At 41.9% G+C, this 18536-nt stretch overlaps 3 protein-coding genes across 4 annotated transcripts in view; 2 read left to right on the top strand and 1 right to left on the bottom strand.

The window, feature by feature from the left end:
- The first annotated feature begins 22 nt into the window (after positions 1–22).
- aimp2 (aminoacyl tRNA synthetase complex interacting multifunctional protein 2) lies at positions 23–4622 on the top strand. The gene is made up of 4 exons (XM_014034088.1): positions 23–340; positions 2307–2516; positions 2642–2876; positions 3800–4622. Exons 1-4 carry the CDS (start codon positions 188–190, stop codon positions 4186–4188), a joined length of 987 nt encoding a protein of 328 aa, XP_013889542.1. The 5' UTR covers positions 23–187; the 3' UTR covers positions 4189–4622.
- A 1579-nt stretch (positions 4623–6201) lies between these two features.
- zbedx (zinc finger BED-type containing X) lies at positions 6202–8857 on the bottom strand. The gene is made up of 2 exons (XM_014034086.1): positions 8521–8857; positions 6202–8244 (listed from the first exon to the last, which is right to left on the bottom strand). Exons 1-2 carry the CDS (start codon positions 8740–8742, stop codon positions 6532–6534), a joined length of 1935 nt encoding a protein of 644 aa, XP_013889540.1. The 5' UTR covers positions 8743–8857; the 3' UTR covers positions 6202–6531.
- A 4230-nt stretch (positions 8858–13087) lies between these two features.
- Positions 13088–18536, top strand: part of LOC106536765 (voltage-dependent calcium channel gamma-4 subunit) — a 12880-nt gene continuing 7431 nt past the window's right edge. Inside the window, exon 1 of one of the 2 annotated variants that reach the window (XM_014034090.1) lies at positions 13088–13721. In XM_014034090.1, coding sequence (XP_013889544.1) covers positions 13499–13721 — 223 coding nt within the window. In that variant the 5' untranslated portion in view covers positions 13088–13498. The remainder of the gene's footprint in view (positions 13722–18536) is intronic. The other variant, XM_014034089.1, reaches the window with a different exon arrangement.

Raw genomic sequence — 18536 nt, 5'->3', positions numbered from 1 at the left:
AATAATAGCAGTTTCACTCTACCTCTTTTCCCGGACGTGACGTAACAGTGGCCTCCTTCCGGTGTGACCTGTGAGCTGTACCTGCTGTTGCTGCCTGTCATCACCATCTTTCCCAGAAGATTTCTGTGTCCACGTTTTGTTTTTTTACTTTTGTTTTTCCTGGCTTTTGCCTCTGACAGGTCGCATAATGTCCTCCACCATGCCCATGTACCAGTTAAAGCCCGTGTGCGGCGGCGACGTACAGATCGATCTGCCGACCTGCATGTACAAGTTACCAAARGTCCACGCGCAGCAAGGGAGCAGCTGCATCGCCAGCTCCTGCTCCGAGCACGCGCTTCAGGTAACTTGAACTTTACATTTTCGATTAACTTTATTCAGCTTGTCGTTGAAATGTTTTGTTCTAGCTGTTTGGTTTATATTTCTCTCTAAAGTGTCGGTACATATTGACGTCGCCCATCTTAGCCTTTTGGCTAGGTTAGCTCCCATTAGCTTATGGGCAGGGATGGCATGATCAAAGCTGATGCAACTTTGCTGCACTGCTTCATTTTTACATTCAGATCAATTATAGCATGTTATTCTTTCTCTGAGMGTTAATAATAACGATCACCATCACACAAATGAAATTATAAGGAGTCAGCTCCAGTTGTATACACACTGCTCATCATGCTTGTCTTGTCTGCATTATTGAATTATAGGTTTTGTTTTGATTTTAGCAAAGTYTTTCAGCATTCATTCAAACTTGTGTGATGAGAAGCTTCATATACYTTAAACAATATTGTGWATAAAAGTTTTTTTTAACAATAKCAATTATATTAAACTATATCCTTTATGGTCAAACGGGCAGGTTTTGAGTATTAGATGCAGTTAAATTGATCTTTTTCTTTTCTTTTGTCATATGGTTTGTAGCATTCATTGTGAACAATCAGTTTTTTACAGTACGAGTGCATTTTGTTGTGTGTGTTGCAGTGTATTAAATGAAAACACTTGCTACTCCTGGCTATTCGTAATGATGTCATGTTCCTGCTTATTTTAATTTTTTACTATTCCATCACTGTAACATAGATGCACAAGTAGGGTTGGGCATAATCGTATCGTGTGCGATTAATCGTCAGAAAAACATTAATCAATTATTTTTTGGCACTTGACGATTAATACAATTAATGCAACCAGGCAGAGTCTGCTCGGTGCTCCTCCCTGCTTCAAATATGACAAACATAAAATAAAGTTCTGTAATTTATTTATCTATCAACACAATTTAAAACTTGATGTTTAGCCTGAAGTCTGTGATTTTGACACAATTTGGAACAGATTTTATGAAAAGAAAATCTTTCCCACTAAAATGGTCATGTGACTAGGACATAAAGGTGTGCAGGGACTCCAGGGGGTTAATCGTCAAATTAATCGTTATCGGCTAGATACCACAATTAATCGTGATTAATTTTTTTGCCAATATTGCCCAACCCTATGCACAAGGCATCACTACTGAACAAAATTAGATTTTCAAATATGTTGCTTAGAAAAAAGAAAAGTACAGGTAATACTTACTGTATTTATTCATGTAATACTAGAAATTTAACCCTAAAAATCATCCATAAAGTGTGTGTGTGTGTGTGTGNGAGCACAGGTCCGTCCTCCCCTTTTATACGGACCTAGGTGGGGCCCACGTCACGTGGGCGTAGACTATTGATACTTCAGAATGCGCGAGCGCGCGCGCGGGGGTACCCATCTGCGATAGCCTTAGAGGGCGGAGCTTACACGAAATAGAACATAGATGCACAAGGCATCACTACTGAACAAATTTAGATTTTCAAATATGTTGTTTAGAAAAAAGAAAAGTACAGGTAATACTTACTGTATTTACTCATGTAATACTAGAAATTTAACCCTAAAAATCATCCATAAAGTGGGGGGATAGTATTATACACAAGTTATTGATAATTAGATTTTACGCTTTGTAAGGTGAAAAAATGATTATCGTATTATACTCGAAATCGTACATGAATAAATACTGTAAATGTGTTTGTAATAGATTTATGACTGTAGAATGACTGAGTTAATCTTGTCGACAACTGTTTAGACGTGCTCATTTTAAAATAATTTTCTGTTTTATGAACTATARGAAGTTAATACATTTTATTGTCAACATCTTTAGTGTCAGAAACAACAKATTATGGCAACAGAACCCATCTAATAAGATAAAGCTGGAACTTAAAAAGTTATTGTTTCCTTTTTTGTTTATTTGTCTGTTTTTTTACTTCCCACGTGGTTTTTGCAGATCTACAGTATTTCTCTCTCTGTCTCTCCAGAACGGTGAGYTGGACCCAGCCGTCAAGGCTCTGGAGGCTCGTCAGGATGAGATCTTGAGGAAGCTGTACGAGCTGAAAGCTGCTGTGGAGGGCCTCGCCAAGACCGTCACGACTCCAGACGCAGATCTGGATGTGACCAGTTTGTCATCACAAAGCTCCAGCTTCACAATGCTGAAAGGCAGCACAGACCTGGACACACTTCTGGGGAAGGTAAGGAAGTAGTCCATGCAATGACAATTACAACTGTATGGATTTAGTCCCTGAGTGCTCATTTGCACTCATTTGTTCAGGCTGTAGTAGCCTACCCTAATAAGTATCTTTCTTTATCTCACAAGGATCTTGGGGCTCTCCGTGACATTGTCATAAATGCCAACCCGGCGCAGCCCCCCGTCACCCTGCTGGTTCTCCATAGCCTGCTGTGTCAGCGCTACCAGGTGCTTTCCACTGTTCACGTCCACTCCTCAGTTAGCAGCGTGCCGCCACAGCTTCTGTCCTGCCTTGGCCCGCGCCATCCAGACAGCTACGCCCGCCATCTGTTCCAGCTGGGCTTCACCCTCATATGGAAAGACGGTACGCTAACACTTCAATTAGCTCCAATTTAATATGAAGTTTGACTGTTTTGTCTTCACACCTTATTTCCTTTCAAGTCACTGCAAACTGTTTCCTGATTCTGAGCAGCCTGTTTTTTTTTTCACTGCGCTCCTCAGCGTCAAGCTTGCGTTGTTATATTCTTCRTCCTGGGTTCTCTCTTTCCTGCCCCCTCACCCAGTTTCTTGCACTCTCATTAGCTGCAGCTCCTGACGTCTCACTCAATCACTCCTCTCTTCCCGACTCCTTTAAAATATTTATTACGCTGGATGTTTAGTTGGAGGCTGGGGGTGTCTGCCAGCCTTCACAAATCACATTGTTGAATCCGTCACGCTCAACGGTTAGTAACCCACTGCTTTGCCTGAAATCTGAACCGTTCTCTCTGCAGCTTCTGGTATTTCTTTTTTTTTCTTTTCTTTTGCACCTTTTATCTCGAAACAAATTCTTAATAATAATAATAATAATAATAATAAATAATAATAAACTAAACTAGCTAAAACTGTAGTACTGCACATCCTCCATGAACCGCATGCACAACATGCCAACAGCCATTTAATTTGAATGTAATTTCATGTGAAAGTGTGGAGGTGGATCGCTGCTCTGCACATCTAATATTATAAAATTTAATTACTTTGCTGTTTACCATGTCAAAGTAATTACAAGGAACAGTGACATAAATATTTAAGTAGGTGTTCAGCTATTTTACCCCTTAATTAAGAGGTGAAGGTTTGTTTGATTGATAGTAGTAATTATAAGAAACACAGCAAAGAGCAAAATATTAAACGCACAGTTCAGCTTTTAAAACAAACATTTGCTTTGAGTTGTACTTCTGTTTAACTTTGTGTGTTTTTAATTGTCTCAAAAGACTCGTATTAATTAATGGTTTTTTTCCCCCCAATCTGTAGTTCCCAAACTGGAGATGAAATTCAGCGTCCGCAACATGTGTCCCATCGAGGGTGAGGCCAACGTGGCACGTTTCCTCTACAAGCTGCTGGCTCCCTTCCCCAGTGACCCCGCTGTGGCCACACTGGTGGACAGCTGGGTGGACACGGCTTTTTTCCAGCTGGCAGAGGGCAGCACCAAGGAGCGGGCCGCCGTCCTCCGGGCCCTCAACTCTGCGCTGGGCCGCAGCCCCTGGTTGGCCGGACCAGAGTTCTCCCTGGCCGACATCGCCTGCTACTGCTGCGTGTCGCGGAGRGGCTCGGCCCCCGCCGCTCCCGCCAATGTCCAACGCTGGATCAAGTCCTGCGAGAACCTGGGACACTTCAGTCCCGCCAAGCTACTTCTGCAGTGACCCGGACTGTCCTGGAACCAGAGTCAAAGGGAATAGAGGGGCATTAGAATAATAAAYTATCTCAGCCATGTCTTGAATTCCTCCTGATACTTCCCCTCCTTACTGTAGTACYTCACTGCACTAACAGACTCTCTTCAATCAAGGTGGCTAATGGTTAAAATAACCTTAAAGTAGTTAGACTGCTTTAATAAAACAGAGAGGAAGCATGAGAGGACTAAAGACAAAAGCTTGGTGATGGGTTAAAATAACTGTACTGACAGCAGCATTGTTAACAAACACACACACAGACACACACCAAACCCTCCACCCTCTCTGTGCCTAACCTGATCCTGTTCTAAACGTGTGTTAACGTGTGGTGAGAGGTGTTGCTAAGTGTTTTCACAGGTAATACTTTATACCATTTACTTTTATTAAAACAAAACTTCTAATTTGGATGAGCGTTTCAACTTGTCTTATTAAAGTATAAATATTTTCAGTGAAAGGTATATTCCGACGTAAACATCTGTGCCCAGCAGGTGGCAGGATTACCAGGGTTTTAATTCTGGATTATTTCTAAAAAAAAATGGTAATCTTTACCTTGGTGCTGTTGATTTAACCTGGAGGTGCAGATCATTATAGTGAAGTGAAAGAACAAACACTGASCAGTCTCGATTCCACCGCACTTAAATATTTGACAAGAAAAACTATAATTAAAGAWGTTTGGTTTTGTTGAAGTTTAAATATTAAGTCTCAAATTTCTCACAATTATGAACAGAAAAATAACTAACTTTTATAATAATAAATATTATACCAGGTAGAAACTAAAAAAATGTGCAACAGCAAATTTAGCTGTTTGGATGAGATTAGGCAAACTTTATGTGCTTTAACACTCAGCTCTACTGCTCATCCCACAAGTGCATGTTCCTTACAAATGTGGCTTCTTTTAAAAGGGAAACAGCCTTTCCAACGGTATAAGATTATTGCCGAGAAGCATTGTCACAACAAAGAAATAATCTACCACATATTTCCTTACTTTTTCTGCTAAGTGTATTTTTTTACTACGGTAATTTGTCTTTTTTTATGTCAGATTTTAAATACATTGCGATTGCATATTGAAAATTCTCTGGTCTATATGGCTCCAAAAGCCTACTTTTACCTTTAAGATACAAACAAATACTGACGGAAAACCTTCCTGTGTACCGCTGAAAGATTTTTACTTTCAGGCTTAAAAAAAAATATGAGAAAAGCTTTTTAAACCTAGTGAGAAAATTTTGAACAAATCTGCTGATGAATGCTTTAAATCTATTTTTAGCTTCTTTTTTTTTTTGAGGTTTCTAGGAGGCTGTATAACCAATCCCATCTATTTTTTTGTATTCAAGTTCAGCACATTTTTTAATGCGAGGATTCCATTTTCTGCTCCGATCCGTCACACACACCAGTGAGATGTTCTCCTGCAATCATGGTTCATGCTGTTTTCTTATCAGTTGATGTCTTGAACAAAGTCCCAGCTCCCTGTTAGCAGTAGAGTTTCACAGCTGGGGGCTCCAGATCTGTGTGTAACCCTTTGTGACTGCTATAGGCAGACTTGCGGAAAATCATAAAAATTTGCATACTTTAACATTCATAGATGTGATAATGCTGGGGAAAAAAAACAGCTAATCCCGTGATTTCTCAGGTTCTATTTGGATTGGTTTAGCATTTCTTGTAGTATTATGTTTTTGACAGCTTCGGTCCGTGCGGAGCTGCCGTATAAGTGTGTTTGTATTCTCCGACAGCCTCCTGTTGGTCTCCAGGCGGCTGTCTGACAAGACGGAAGCTCTTAGCTGACATCTGGGCTCGTGGTGAGGAATACACTTGGGACTGTGCAGAGCTAAAGTGATGCATGCTCTTGTCTTCCTCACCACAACGCAGGGCACCTATCAGTATCTATGGATGCAGCCAAGGCTGCATGCAAATAAGGCAGCAAACTTCGTCAAGTCATTAATCGAATGGCTTCCTATTCATTTACATGGAGGGAAAAAAAATCAAAACAAATGAATTTTTCTGGTGTCTTTATATATAAAAAAACTCATACAGATGAGGTGCATTTTCGTAGGTAAAAAAGAACAACTAAAAGACAGTTGCAGCTTCATTTTACATAAAAAGATGGTTTTGTCTGCTCATTCATTCTGATGTCAGTGTCCATGATTGTCAATCAGATCCTTTCATTCTGGAGTGACACAAATGTCTGCCATGCTAATCAAATCGAGTTCAAGAGCAAAATCTGACAAATCAAATCTGAGCTGAAGGACCTGAAATGATTTGATTTTCTGGTATCTTTTTTAGCATATGGTTTGATTTTGAGAAAGTTTTTAGTTCATGGAATCACTCGGTCACCAAAGTGCAGACGTTGCTGTTGTATCTCAAAAGCTGAACGCGCTCAAAGTAGTCATCAGTCAGAAAGTTTCTCTGCGAGGTCACCAGATTGCCCTTCTGGCCAAAGAGGCGTTGGACGGGCGCTGTGGAAGGCAGGGTGGTGTTGTATTTTAGGAAGAGCTGCTTCACCCTGGGGAAGTCCTGCAGACACTCCAGGCTCTTCCCGGTCCCTTCGACGTACTTGCGGATCTCCTCCATCACTCCCCGGCGCTGGATCTGCGTGGTGGTCTTCGCCGAGCCATAGCTGAAGAAGTCGTCCTCGGACTCGATGGTGGACAGGTTGCGGCTGGTGTTCGCCTCGGCCGCCTCGCTGGGATCCATCTGGGACGCCTCGGTGGCCAGCAGAGAGCACATCTCCTCCCGCTCGGACGCCGCCATCCACCACAAGCGAAACTGCGGCGTCGTTGCCGTTGCGATCTTCGCCTCCGTGCTCGAGAAGAACTCCTGGAATCGTACGTCGATGGCGATCACAATGCTGTTGATGACGTCGCCCAAGTAGTTTGCAGCGTCTTTCTGCTCTTTTAGTTTGTTCTTCAGGCTGAGGACGGTTGGGATGACGAGACCTAGGTAGCATTTCTGCTCCGCCTGGAAAAGTTCAAGTGCAAACGCCAGCGGGTGGAACACGGTTACATACTCTTTCAGGAAGGCTATCTCCTCTGGCTGAAGGCGTGGGACCTCCAGGCGGACGCAGAGCTCCGTCAGCTCCCGTTCAGTGAGAGACACGATCTTCTGCACGGCACAGTACTCCACATTCCAGCGTATAACAGCTGGGACAATGAGTGCCATCTTCCCTATCTCCTCTGCCGCGTTCATCTCGGTCTGGAGAAGGTGGCACTTAGTCCAGATCCCAGCCACCTTCGCCATTGAGCTGTAATGCAGCTGGCACATGGGCCCCTGCGAGATGGCCTGCCAAAAGTCCTCAGTGACAACCTGCTCCAGCGTGTGTGACGCACAGCGCTGAACGGGGGGCAGGAACAGGAGCATGTCCTGCTCCGGCTCACCCTCCAGAACCGTGTTCACGTTCTCATAGAACCCAACGTCATCCTCGTTCTCCTGGCCCTCCACTACAAACTCTTTGAAGACACTAATAAAGGGACTGCCGTTGTCAGTGACCGTGGTCTGAACTTTACTTTCGATATTATACGTCACGTGGACGTCGTGTATCCGTCCAGCGATGGTGTCGTACGTGATCCTTTCATTGAGGCGTGTGAACCCCAGAGCGGCAGATTTCCTCTCCAGAGACTCGGCGTCGATCCAGTGACACGTCATCCCGAAGTAGCTTCTGTTGTTGGCAGTCCAGACGTCTGCCGTGGTGCAGACATACTGGACGTCGCAGAGTTTGGCCATCAGCTCCTCCCGCATCCTGGCAAAACCCTGGTCCACTTTGGTGAACAAGGTCACCCTGTCCATGACCTTTAGCCCTTCGGTCAAACATGAGATCAGTTTCTTAAAACCGGGCTGATCCAGAACGTAAAACGAGTGACAGTCCTCCACGATGAAGCTGAAAACGAGATCGTCCACCTTGGACTGGGTCATGGATTTGGAGATGATATCCGCTTTGAGTTTTTTCAGCTGGAGGTGTCTGCTCTCCTCGCCGTTGTACTCCTCTTTCTTCCTCCCTCTCTTTGCATCCGGCCTGGCATCACAGCCCAAGTGTGTCCTCTGAAAATAAATAAATAAAAATGTGACAAATATCAGTCTGGTTCAAGGGGTGTTTCCCCCTTTTCATGCTCAAACTTTGCCCCGGTTAAGAAACTTAAACACAAAATTATTAAAACACTTTCCAGCCAAGTTGAACTCAGAGCCTGCAGCGCTGTCATGGCTGCAGATGCACCAGTAACGTTATTACCAGGGTAGCTACTCATTCATTGACTCTAACAAACATTACAACAAAGTGATCGGGAGGCTGAAACATTCAGTTCACTTTCTGTGACTTACATCTAAATGTTTCTTTAGGTTGGATGTGGAGGTTTTCGACGTGGACAGCAGATTAACCCTCGGCAAACACAGATTACATTGGACGATGATATTTTTCCCCTGGTCTGCCTTGTACGTGAAATGGTGGCGATAACGCCAAGTATTAATGGCCGATTTAGTCTCTCCGCTGCTTTCATTAAGATCCACATCCATGACGGAGGTAGCGTTTGCCACTGCGGACATGCTGAAAGAGAGTGAAAGTATCGTAATCCGATTTAGTAATCTTGATTACACGTAAAGTAACGATGGCGGCGAAGAAATCCTCGTGAAAAAAAAGGGGGCAGGGCTTTGTTTCCATGTTGTCAGGCGAACAGTGAACGGAGCAGACGTCATCGTCATCGTGCAAGTTTTGCGCATGCGCACAAAGAAATGAACAAGAAACGAAGAAAGTGCGCATGCGTACCACACAGACGCGTATTCTGTTTTGTAAAACGCATTTAAAATACTTCTTTTTCTTGTTTTACAGAGTTGGTGCCACCAACAGCTAATGAAAGTCACAATCGTTAAAAAAATGCTAAAAAATAAATAAAATAATAATGTTGCATGTAAAGTAACTGTCTTCCAACACAGAATGAGTTGCTTTAGTTTTTATTCATTTACTGGGCTATTTTAAGAGTTTTTCCAAATCAAAATACAAAAGAAAGGCTGCAGTTTGTGTATTCTAATATTTGACAAGTTCTCTTCTGAGCATTTATTTTATCATAGCAGCAAAGTTTAATACAGAAATTTTTTGTGCTTTCTTTTTTATTAGTGTTGCTTCAAGGACCGCACAGAGTTCTGGTTTATATCAAAGAATGTCTGAAATCATCACCCCCAACACTCATCTGTGTACTCACCTGCCTGAGTCCTCGTCCTCTGTGGCTCCTCCTCGTCTCCCACCTTGATTACTCACCTGTGGGGTCCTCACGATCCTACCTGTAAAAACACCGAGTGAATTCACCTGCAGCTCACTGAATGTCCTGCAATGAACTCCAACCTGTAAAGACAACTGTAAGTGGATTTCTCTTTACAACCTACGATTATTCAACTATTTACCTCCTTATCGAAGATCCTGATTATTGTCCTCCTCTTGCAGTCACTGAAGCCCTCCTGATTCCACCACCGTTCCTGCAAAATACAGCGGGTAAAATAAGTATTGAACACGTCACCATTTTTCTCAGTAAATATATTACTAGAGGTGCTAATGACATGAAATTTTCACCAGATGTCGGTAACAACCCAAGTGATCCATACATACAAAGAAATCAAACCATAAATGTCCAGAAATGAAGTTATTTGTAATGATGTGGAATGGCACAGGGAAAAAGTATTGAACACATGAAGAAAGGGAGGTGTAAAAAGGCATGGAAAGCCAAGACACCAGCTGAACTCTCACTAATTAGAAAACAAGCCTGCCCCTTGTCAGCGCAAATTAATATCAGCTGGTTCAGTCCCAAATGATGGCCAGGTATCACACAAGAACCATCTGATGATGGGTAAAAGTAAAGAGCTCTCTCAAGACCTTCACAACCTTATTGTTGTAAATCATAATGATGGCATCGGTTACAGAAGAATGTCTAAACTTCTGAAGGTTCCAGTGAGCACTGTTGGGGRCATAATTCAGAAGTGGAAAGAACATCATTTCACCATAAACCGACCACGACCAGGTGCTCCTCACAAGATTTCTGACAGAGGAGTGAAAAGAATTATCAGAAGAGTTGTCCAAGAGCCAAGGACCACTTGTGGAGAGCTTCAGAAAGACCTGGAATTAGCAGGTACGATTGTTTCAAAGAAAACAATAAGTAATGCACTGAACCACCATGGCCTGTATGCACGCTCACCACGCAAGACTCCACTGCTGAAGAAACAGCATGTTGAAGCTCCTTCAAAGTTTGCTGCACAACATTTAGACAAGCCTGTGTAATACTGGGAGAATATAATCTGGTCAGATGAGACCAACATTGAACTGTTTGGATGCCAGAATAAACATCATGTTTGGAGGTCAAATGGCACTGCACATCAGCCCAAAAACACCATACCAACAGTGAAGTTTGGAGGTGGGAACATCATGGTGTGGGGCTGTTTTTCAGCATATGGTACTGGCAAACTTCAAATAATTGAAGGAAGGATGAGTGGAAAAATGTACAGAGACATTCTTGATAAAAATCTGCTTCCATCTACCAGGATGATGAAGATGAAACATGGCTGGACATTTCAGCAAGACAATGAGCCCAAACACAAAGTCAAGGAAACTCTCGGTGAAACTAAAGCTGCTGGAATGGCCCAGCCAATCACCTGACCTGAATCCAACAGAAAATCTATGGAAAGAACTAAAGATCAGAGTTCATAGAAGAGGTCCACGAAACCTTCAAGATTTGAAGACTGTTTGTGTGGAAGAATGGGCCAAAATCACACCTGAGCAATGCATGCCACTAGTTTCTCCATACAGGAGGCGTCTTGAAGCTGTGATTGACAACAAAGGCTTTTGTACAAAGTGTTAGATAAATTTCAGTAAGTGTGTTCAACACTTTTTCCCTGTGCCATTCCACATTATTACAAATAACTTCATTTCTGGACATTTATGGTTTGATTTCTTTGTATGTATGGATCACTTGGGTTGTTACTGACATCTGGTGAAAATTTCATGTCATTAGCACCTCTAGTAATATATTTACTGAGAAAAATGTTGACGTGTTCAGTACTTATTTTACCCGCCGTAAATACCATTGTAAATTTGTATAAAACTTGTCTGAGACATTACCGTTTCACCTTGACACAAAAGTTACTAAAACCTAACATATACATTATGAACGTGTATTAGTTTTGTAAAGTTTTCTTTAGAGGTAATTTCAGTGGTGGGCAGCACTAATCTAAAAATTAGTTCCACCAGTTTTAAAACACTAACTCAAATACTTAGGTCCCCTAATTCTAAAGCACTAACGCACTGAAAGTTTTAGCAAAAGCTAATTTTGAAGCACTAAAACAACCCAGTCAACCCATGAACATACTTCAACAGACAACATGAGTCACATGTTGACATGTTGCTCTCACTGACTTTCCACAGCTGTATTTGAGTTCATATATTGTCACCTATAGTGGAAAAATGACACATGTATGAACAAAATGTGTGACATCTTTCACCCTCAGCTGTTAACATTAATGTTGATCAATAATATTTATAGATCTCAGTTAGTGCTTCTAAATCAAGCCCATAAATTTAGCTAATCCACTAATTTTAAAATCAGCAAAAGCCCTAAAGCACTAGGAAATTGTTTCCCCTATTAGTGCTTTAGGGGAACTGTGCCCACCACTGGGTAATTTTAAAAATATTTTTTGACCAGATGTTCCAAATACTCCTAAAACTTATATTAATTAAAAGCATTTCATGTAGAGTTAAAATCTTTAGAGCAATCTGAACCTAAAACTCTAAAAAGCCTCCCTGCTGATTTGACAATCATCTGCTGTTTGTAATTTTAATCAGATCAGTTGTATCCAAGTCAGATGCAGAGGAGGGCGATGAAGACTTGGCATTCACCTGCCATGGTGGTGGGTGAGGGTTGTCCTGTAATCAGTGGGTTGCTGGTTCGGTCCCCGTGAACATGAAGGAGGCTTAATGAATGTTTAGGACTGTTGTCAGTCTCATAAATTGTGACACGTTTAATGCAAAGTTGACATTGTAAAATAATAAAATGTCTTGGTTACGACAACTTGACATTAACCAAGAAACCATGGTAAGATACAATCGCATGACTCTGTAAATAAAGGATTGTCTCTGGACATTTAATTTAATTTAATTTAATTTAATTTAATTTAATTTAATTTAATTTAATTTAATTAATTTAATTTAATTTAAGTATTTATTTAAAAGGGATAATGCACATTAACTGACAAATGTGCCAGAGTTAGCCAAAGGCTATTTTTCATCTATTGTCCCTGGACTTGATAAAAACAAGAAAGGTCATACAAAACAAGGTTAAAATGACTCAGCTACATACAATTTGTCAATTATACAACAAAATACAACAATACAAATGAAAAAAAAATTATACAAACTATAAAAGTATAAAAATCATTAAAACTAATTTCCATATTAGTAAATTATATCATACCAATGTCAATTTGTCATAAATATATTTTTTGTCTTAGTTAACATTCATGTTCATGGCAGATATGTTTATGACAGAGTAATGTCAGTCTTATGCAGACCCCTTCAAATAAAGTGTTACCAAGAAGGGTTATTATTATTTTACAGTCTCGATTAACCTGCAGAACTTCACCAACTTCCTGTTTGAGCGAGCATCGTTTGAAATCCCAGTTCTGTGGGGAATGGGTTACTGCGCTTAAGGGTCCTATTTTCCCTTTCCCTTCTCGCCCTCCCCGACCCCTCAGGCAGTGACAGCTGTGTGACTCCGAGTTTTCGAGTCTGGGGGATGTCTCACATGTATTCCTCACAGATTTCGTGCGTTTCAACTCCATCCTACTTTCATCCCACTCCGAGCTTTGATTGATCTGTTTTAACGCACATCCCGTCCATTGGTTAGATTTGCTGAGGGTGGGGTCTCACTTAGGAGCGGTTGACGTGGCGCTCGTCCGGGTTTCTGACAGGGACGCTGTCTGTGTTGGAGCAGAGAGACAGAAAAAAAAGTGATTTGAGGGGAAGATAAAGGAGGAGTGAACTGTAGAATGAAGGAGCTTTGAGATGTTTTTGCTGCCAGGCTCTCCTGTGCGCATCAGATGGAGCATCAGGAGGAGCGGGGACACAAACTGTGTCCTTTTCACAGCCAGCTGAACATCAGGTGAACGTGCCCAACAGCAGCTCCCCCTCCTTGTCTCTGCTGGCTTCTGTTTCGTCACGGTAGGAGCCGAGAGCGCGGGACAGGTATGATCAGAGGCTCCGCGCCCTGACGCGCTCCTGCTGCGTGCGAGTTCGGACCGGCGTGGACTTGTAGCATGAAGCGCCATGGCTTGGTGTGACCGCGGGGTTCAAACGCTGCTGGCCACGGTGGGGGCTTTCGCTGCTTTCAGCCTGATGACCATTGCCATCGGCACGGACTACTGGCTCTACTCGCGGGCGTACATCTGTAACACCACCAACGCCACGACGGACGAGACACAGACTCAGCTCAGAACCAAGAAGGGAGATCTCACTCACTCCGGTCTGTGGAGAATCTGCTGCATTGAAGGTAAATCTGCCCAAAGTTGTGAACACCTTTGCTTTTTTTAAATTTAGCCAAACACACACATCAAAGCTTTATTTTATGATGGAAACGGTTGCGCGCAATGAGCGCGCAAAGAGCGCACTCCTTTTACGCACGCCAAATCTGTTTGGACAACGAGTCGGTAGTGAGAACGTGTTCGTTTGGAGCAACTTTTACGGGATATACAGGCAATATAACAAAGCTTGAAGAGATTCTTTGAATTGTAGGATACAGATGTTTTGTCAGCTTTTGCAATTCATTGTTGAAGCTCAGGCGGAAATTCTGCCAAAGCTTGCGGTGCCAATCCGGCGCGTCTGAAGCCCATTCACTCCGGAGCCGGCAGGAAATGTGCGCGCTTATTAGTCGACTTTCATTCATGCCTTCATTGCATCTGATGCTGTTGCTCGGCAACATCTATGAAATTGCTATGGAAACATGCCCGGCGATTTAAAAATAGATGACTCTGAGTTCACGTCATGTCCGAGAAAAAAAAAAGAAAGAACAAAAAATGAGAACATCCCATTAATATTTGTTTTCTCCCGAATTGTCATCCCATTTATTTTCTTTCTCTCTGTTTGATTATTGAGTAATTTACCGGATCTGGGTGTTTGAAAGGGAGGTGCGCTGGCAGTGACGTCTTTTTTCTGAAGCAGACAGACTCTCATTGACCAATCTTCCTTCCGACCACCCCTTGACTTCTCGCCTCAGCTGTCAATGAGAGCCACTGTGCCTGGGTGGGTTTGTTCGGCACCGACGTCTGCATGACGCACAGACAGGGACAATTTTCATTAGAGTAATATGAAATAAAACACATTCAGTGCTTTCTGAATTCATTATTTACAAAGATAAACGACCAAATATACTTCTGAAAACAGCTGGGTACAAGACAATCCCTTGTTTTAGGTTTTCATTGTGTGTGTTTAGTTTGAATCTGAAATGATTATGAAAACTTCAAACTTGAAGGATGTCAATAATCTCTGGCAGGAGCATCCATGAAACGTTTCAACAGAGCAGAGCTGCCATGATGTGACTGTTATTTCTTAAGCAAATAGAAAATGGAAGCACATCCCCATAAAAAACTATTCACTTTCCTTTCTGGGCATTTCTCACTAACATTTAGACTGCTATACAGTAAGCAAAAATCAGTTAAGATCATCCAAGGACTAACTGGTGTTTCATGACACACAGCAACTTTGGGAATCACATCTTTACAGCACCTGCCAAAAGGTTTTCAGAACAAGAGTCATCTCAGGACAAAAGAGGGGAAAAAAACACAAGTGAAAATGATAAATATAATTCAGATCCAGATTTAATACAAAACAGTCATTTCATACCAAATATAATATAGGCCTATATATTCTCAGAAAAAAATATCTAAGGAATCCATCCCATCCTCAGCATCACTTTCATGACAGTGGAAAGAATGACTTCCTTTTAACCTCCAGCAGAGCCAGGCTCTGAGCAGCATCTGCCTGAACCAGCTGGGCTTTGAGAAGAGACATGGACTAACACAGAAGGGTATCCTCACAGACACAAACTTCAAATTGGCTCCAAAAAAACAAGTATAACTGAATGTCCTGATGCATCTCAGTAATCCAGGTAAAAAAGAAAAAAAATTGTGTAGGTCTTCTGGACGGGTTCTTCTCTAATGAAACGTTTCGTCTCTCCTCCAAGAGACTTCTTCAGTCTGAGAGTTTCAGGCAAAATTCAGGCTTTTAAGCACTGCCTCCATGTGACTGATACTCACATCACATGGCTATCGTTGACACCTAATTAACACCTATTGTTAACAGGGGGTGGAGTGATACTGGCAATAGCCGCGCTGTAGGAGGGGGACAACTGAAAACGGAGGCCTCCACCTCTGTTTAATGATGGACGGTCTTTCTTCACAAAAATGGCTTCTTTTACTCCTCTCTCAAACCAACGTTCCTCTCTATCAAGAATGAGAACATCCTCATCTCTGAAAGAGTGACCGCTGGCCTGTAAATGAGTGAAAACTGCAGAGTTCTGGCCATTAGATGTAGCTCGTCTGTGTTGGGACATTCTTTTGAACAGTGGCTGCTTTGTTTCCCCGACGTATAACTGGTCGCAGTCCTCCTGGCACTTAACAGCATATACAACATTGCTCTATTTGTGCCGGGGCACCGGATCTTTGGGATGAACCAGCCTTTGCCGTAATGTGTTTTGGGGTATAACTGAAGGCTTTGCCCCCCCCCCCCACCTTATTTTTTAAATTTATTACTATTCTTCTTTTTACTTTTAGAAACTCTAGGAACCATAAGTAAACCTGCAGTCTGAGGGTGATCTGTTTGGGAAAAATAGAACAATTAAATTTTAAATCTGACGTGGAAACAAGCATGGATCAATTAGAATGAGGGGTTAGCTAGTGTTTCAGTAAAGTGTACTGCTGTTTTTAATGTCCAGTATTGGTCAAATTAGAGTTGTCTGGGGTGGGACTCCCTGTAAAAACTTCAGATAACATTGGTTTATAAACAGATTGGAGCTGTTTTAAGACGGCATCGGTCCACTTTGTCAGAAAATAATTGTTCTCTCAGAACCCTGCTTCAAAAGTTTTGAACTATTCCTTTTAAAAGAGCTGAATGTTTTGAGCCCAAAACAAAAGCGCATTTGGCTTTCCCAGCAATTTCTTTGTTAGAACAGCTTATTTTTCTATGTGTGTTTGTTTCTTTGTGGCTCAGACAGTTAGCATTAAGTTTCCCATTTTCTGAGCCATCAGAGCCCACCTGCAGAGAGACACAAAGACACACTGTCAGAGATGGAACAGTGCCGGGCCTGTCCTGTGGCGAAGGTGGACAGATGCGATGAGTGTCCTGGTGTGTTGTGATACGATAGTTTCACTTCGATGTGTTTTTGCCCAAAACTATAAGCCGCTGCGAGGTGGCTCAGTTGTCATGGAGACCCATCAGTGCAGAGGAAAAAGACAAGCAAAAGAAGACCCCCCCACCCCCTACACACACCACACACACACACACATTACCCTTCACAGACAAACTGTATTCCCTCCTCCGGCCACGGTGACAAACACACCGGGGTTACTGATGGTGATGGCTCTGTGTGCATCACAGCTGCTGGGGAAAACATGGCTGTAATACAGCAACTACACTTCCCAACATGTGACAACACATCACTGCGAGACACAACATCTGCTCAGCACCCCTTTAGCTCCATTTTCACTTTCAGTGAACGGATAATAAATGTGTTCAGTGGCCTCGCCTTTTCTTCAGCAGGTCAAAGGAACAATCAGTAAGCAGGGTGTTTAAATTATATATTTAGGTAAAGTCAACACCTCTTTTATTGCATTTCATAGCAACTCTTCAGGGTTTTTTTTGTTGTTTAATTTACTGTTTGTTTTCCAACATTAACATTGTGAGGTCAACACCCACAAAGTGCACTTGTTGTTGCAACAGAATACATTTAACGCGCAGCAAGAATGTGAATAATCTAATATTCAACAATCCAATTAGCGGGATCATATTTACAGTAAACGGCTCAGCTGGCGCTGGATTGGAGCGAGTGGAGAGCCAGCTGTTCTTTCCTTGGAGGGGTAGGGTCCAGCAGATGTGTTTGTGTGTTTGTGAGGAGGTGTTAGTTTGGCATGTGTTGGGGGTCACTTTGTTATTTTCAGGCAATTTGTAATCAAAATGCAGCCACGGAAAAGCCATGCGGGGGGCACTAATTAACCAGCAGGCCTCAACATCCACCTGGATCATGTCATCCTCTTCACTCCCTGATCGCTCTTTCTTTCATCTCTAAAAGCTTCAATGCCTCCATTTTGATAAGTATTTTCTGGGTCATGACTTTTTCTCTTTTTTTTTCCAGTTTCTAAAAGTACCAAGAGCTTTAATAAAAGAAAAATGCTCTGCATAAACTGACAATATAACAGTTTTATTCTTTACATGCACAATGAAAACAGGGACTAATAAACAAAGTCATTATTTCTTGTCAGTCAGTTTTTAGAGGATGTGTTTGCTAGGTGTTGATATGAAAATACATTCATAGGTGTGTTTGTCAGGATGTAACGTTAAAGAAAAACAGAAAGAAATGGAAACGATTTTGGAAAACAACTTGGAAAGAAGACAGCATGAGCAAAAAATACATTTTGATCTTTTGTTTTCAGAAAGTTTGGGGCGATTTTGTCTCGTAACATTTTATTGTTTAGCTTAGTAGAATATTTCAGTGTCTATTAAGATTTATTTGATTCCTTAAAGTGGTGCTATTGTGTAAAATGACCTTTTTTAAGCTTTATATCATGTTAAACATCCCCAGAATTTTGCTTTGATTCATTCATTCATGTTTGGAAATCCTTGAATCTCTTGTGGTAGCCATATGTGGAGCTGCCTAAAAGCTTTCTCATACAAAGAACTGCCTATTCCTGACGCTCAGTCTGCAGCCAAGCTCCCGCCCCACAGAGCACCCCCCCTCACCTGTAATATTGTTGGGAAGATGTGCTGAAGTGGGAGTGTCAGAAATGGTAGGAAGTTCTTCAAGAGAGAGGCTAATTTCAAACTGTTTAGATGGACTAGTCTAATTTATTTTTGAAGTTTACAGCTTTTTTTACAACTGAAGGTTGCATAATTACATTGGTAAGTACCCCCCCCCCCACCCCTTAAATGAACAATTACATACTATATATGTATAATTTAAATCCCAAACTCTTCCTTTTTTTGTTCCAACACATCACTGTGAAGCATATTACCATAAAGTTTTTCTTTGGCTTAAAGAAAAAGAGAGAGAGAGAGAGAGAGAGAGAGAGAGAGAGAGAGAGAGAGAGAGAGAGAG

This window comes from Austrofundulus limnaeus, unplaced genomic scaffold (assembly GCF_001266775.1).
Source record: "Austrofundulus limnaeus strain Quisiro unplaced genomic scaffold, Austrofundulus_limnaeus-1.0 Scaffold1962, whole genome shotgun sequence".
NCBI classification, from domain to species: domain Eukaryota; kingdom Metazoa; phylum Chordata; class Actinopteri; order Cyprinodontiformes; family Rivulidae; genus Austrofundulus; species Austrofundulus limnaeus.
Note: the sequence above shows the minus strand (reverse complement) of the source record. Positions and strands in the feature narration are given on the sequence as shown.

Bases quoted from the DNA above. Each gene is read 5' to 3' on its own strand.
- zbedx (XM_014034086.1), bottom strand. From the start codon at position 8,742: ATGTCCGCAGTGGCAAACGCTACCTCCGTCATGGATGTGGATCTTAAT. The intron at 8,245-8,520 runs GTAAGTCACAGA...ATTTATTTTCAG, and splicing joins ACCTAAAGAAACATTTAGAT to AGGACACACTTGGGCTGTGA.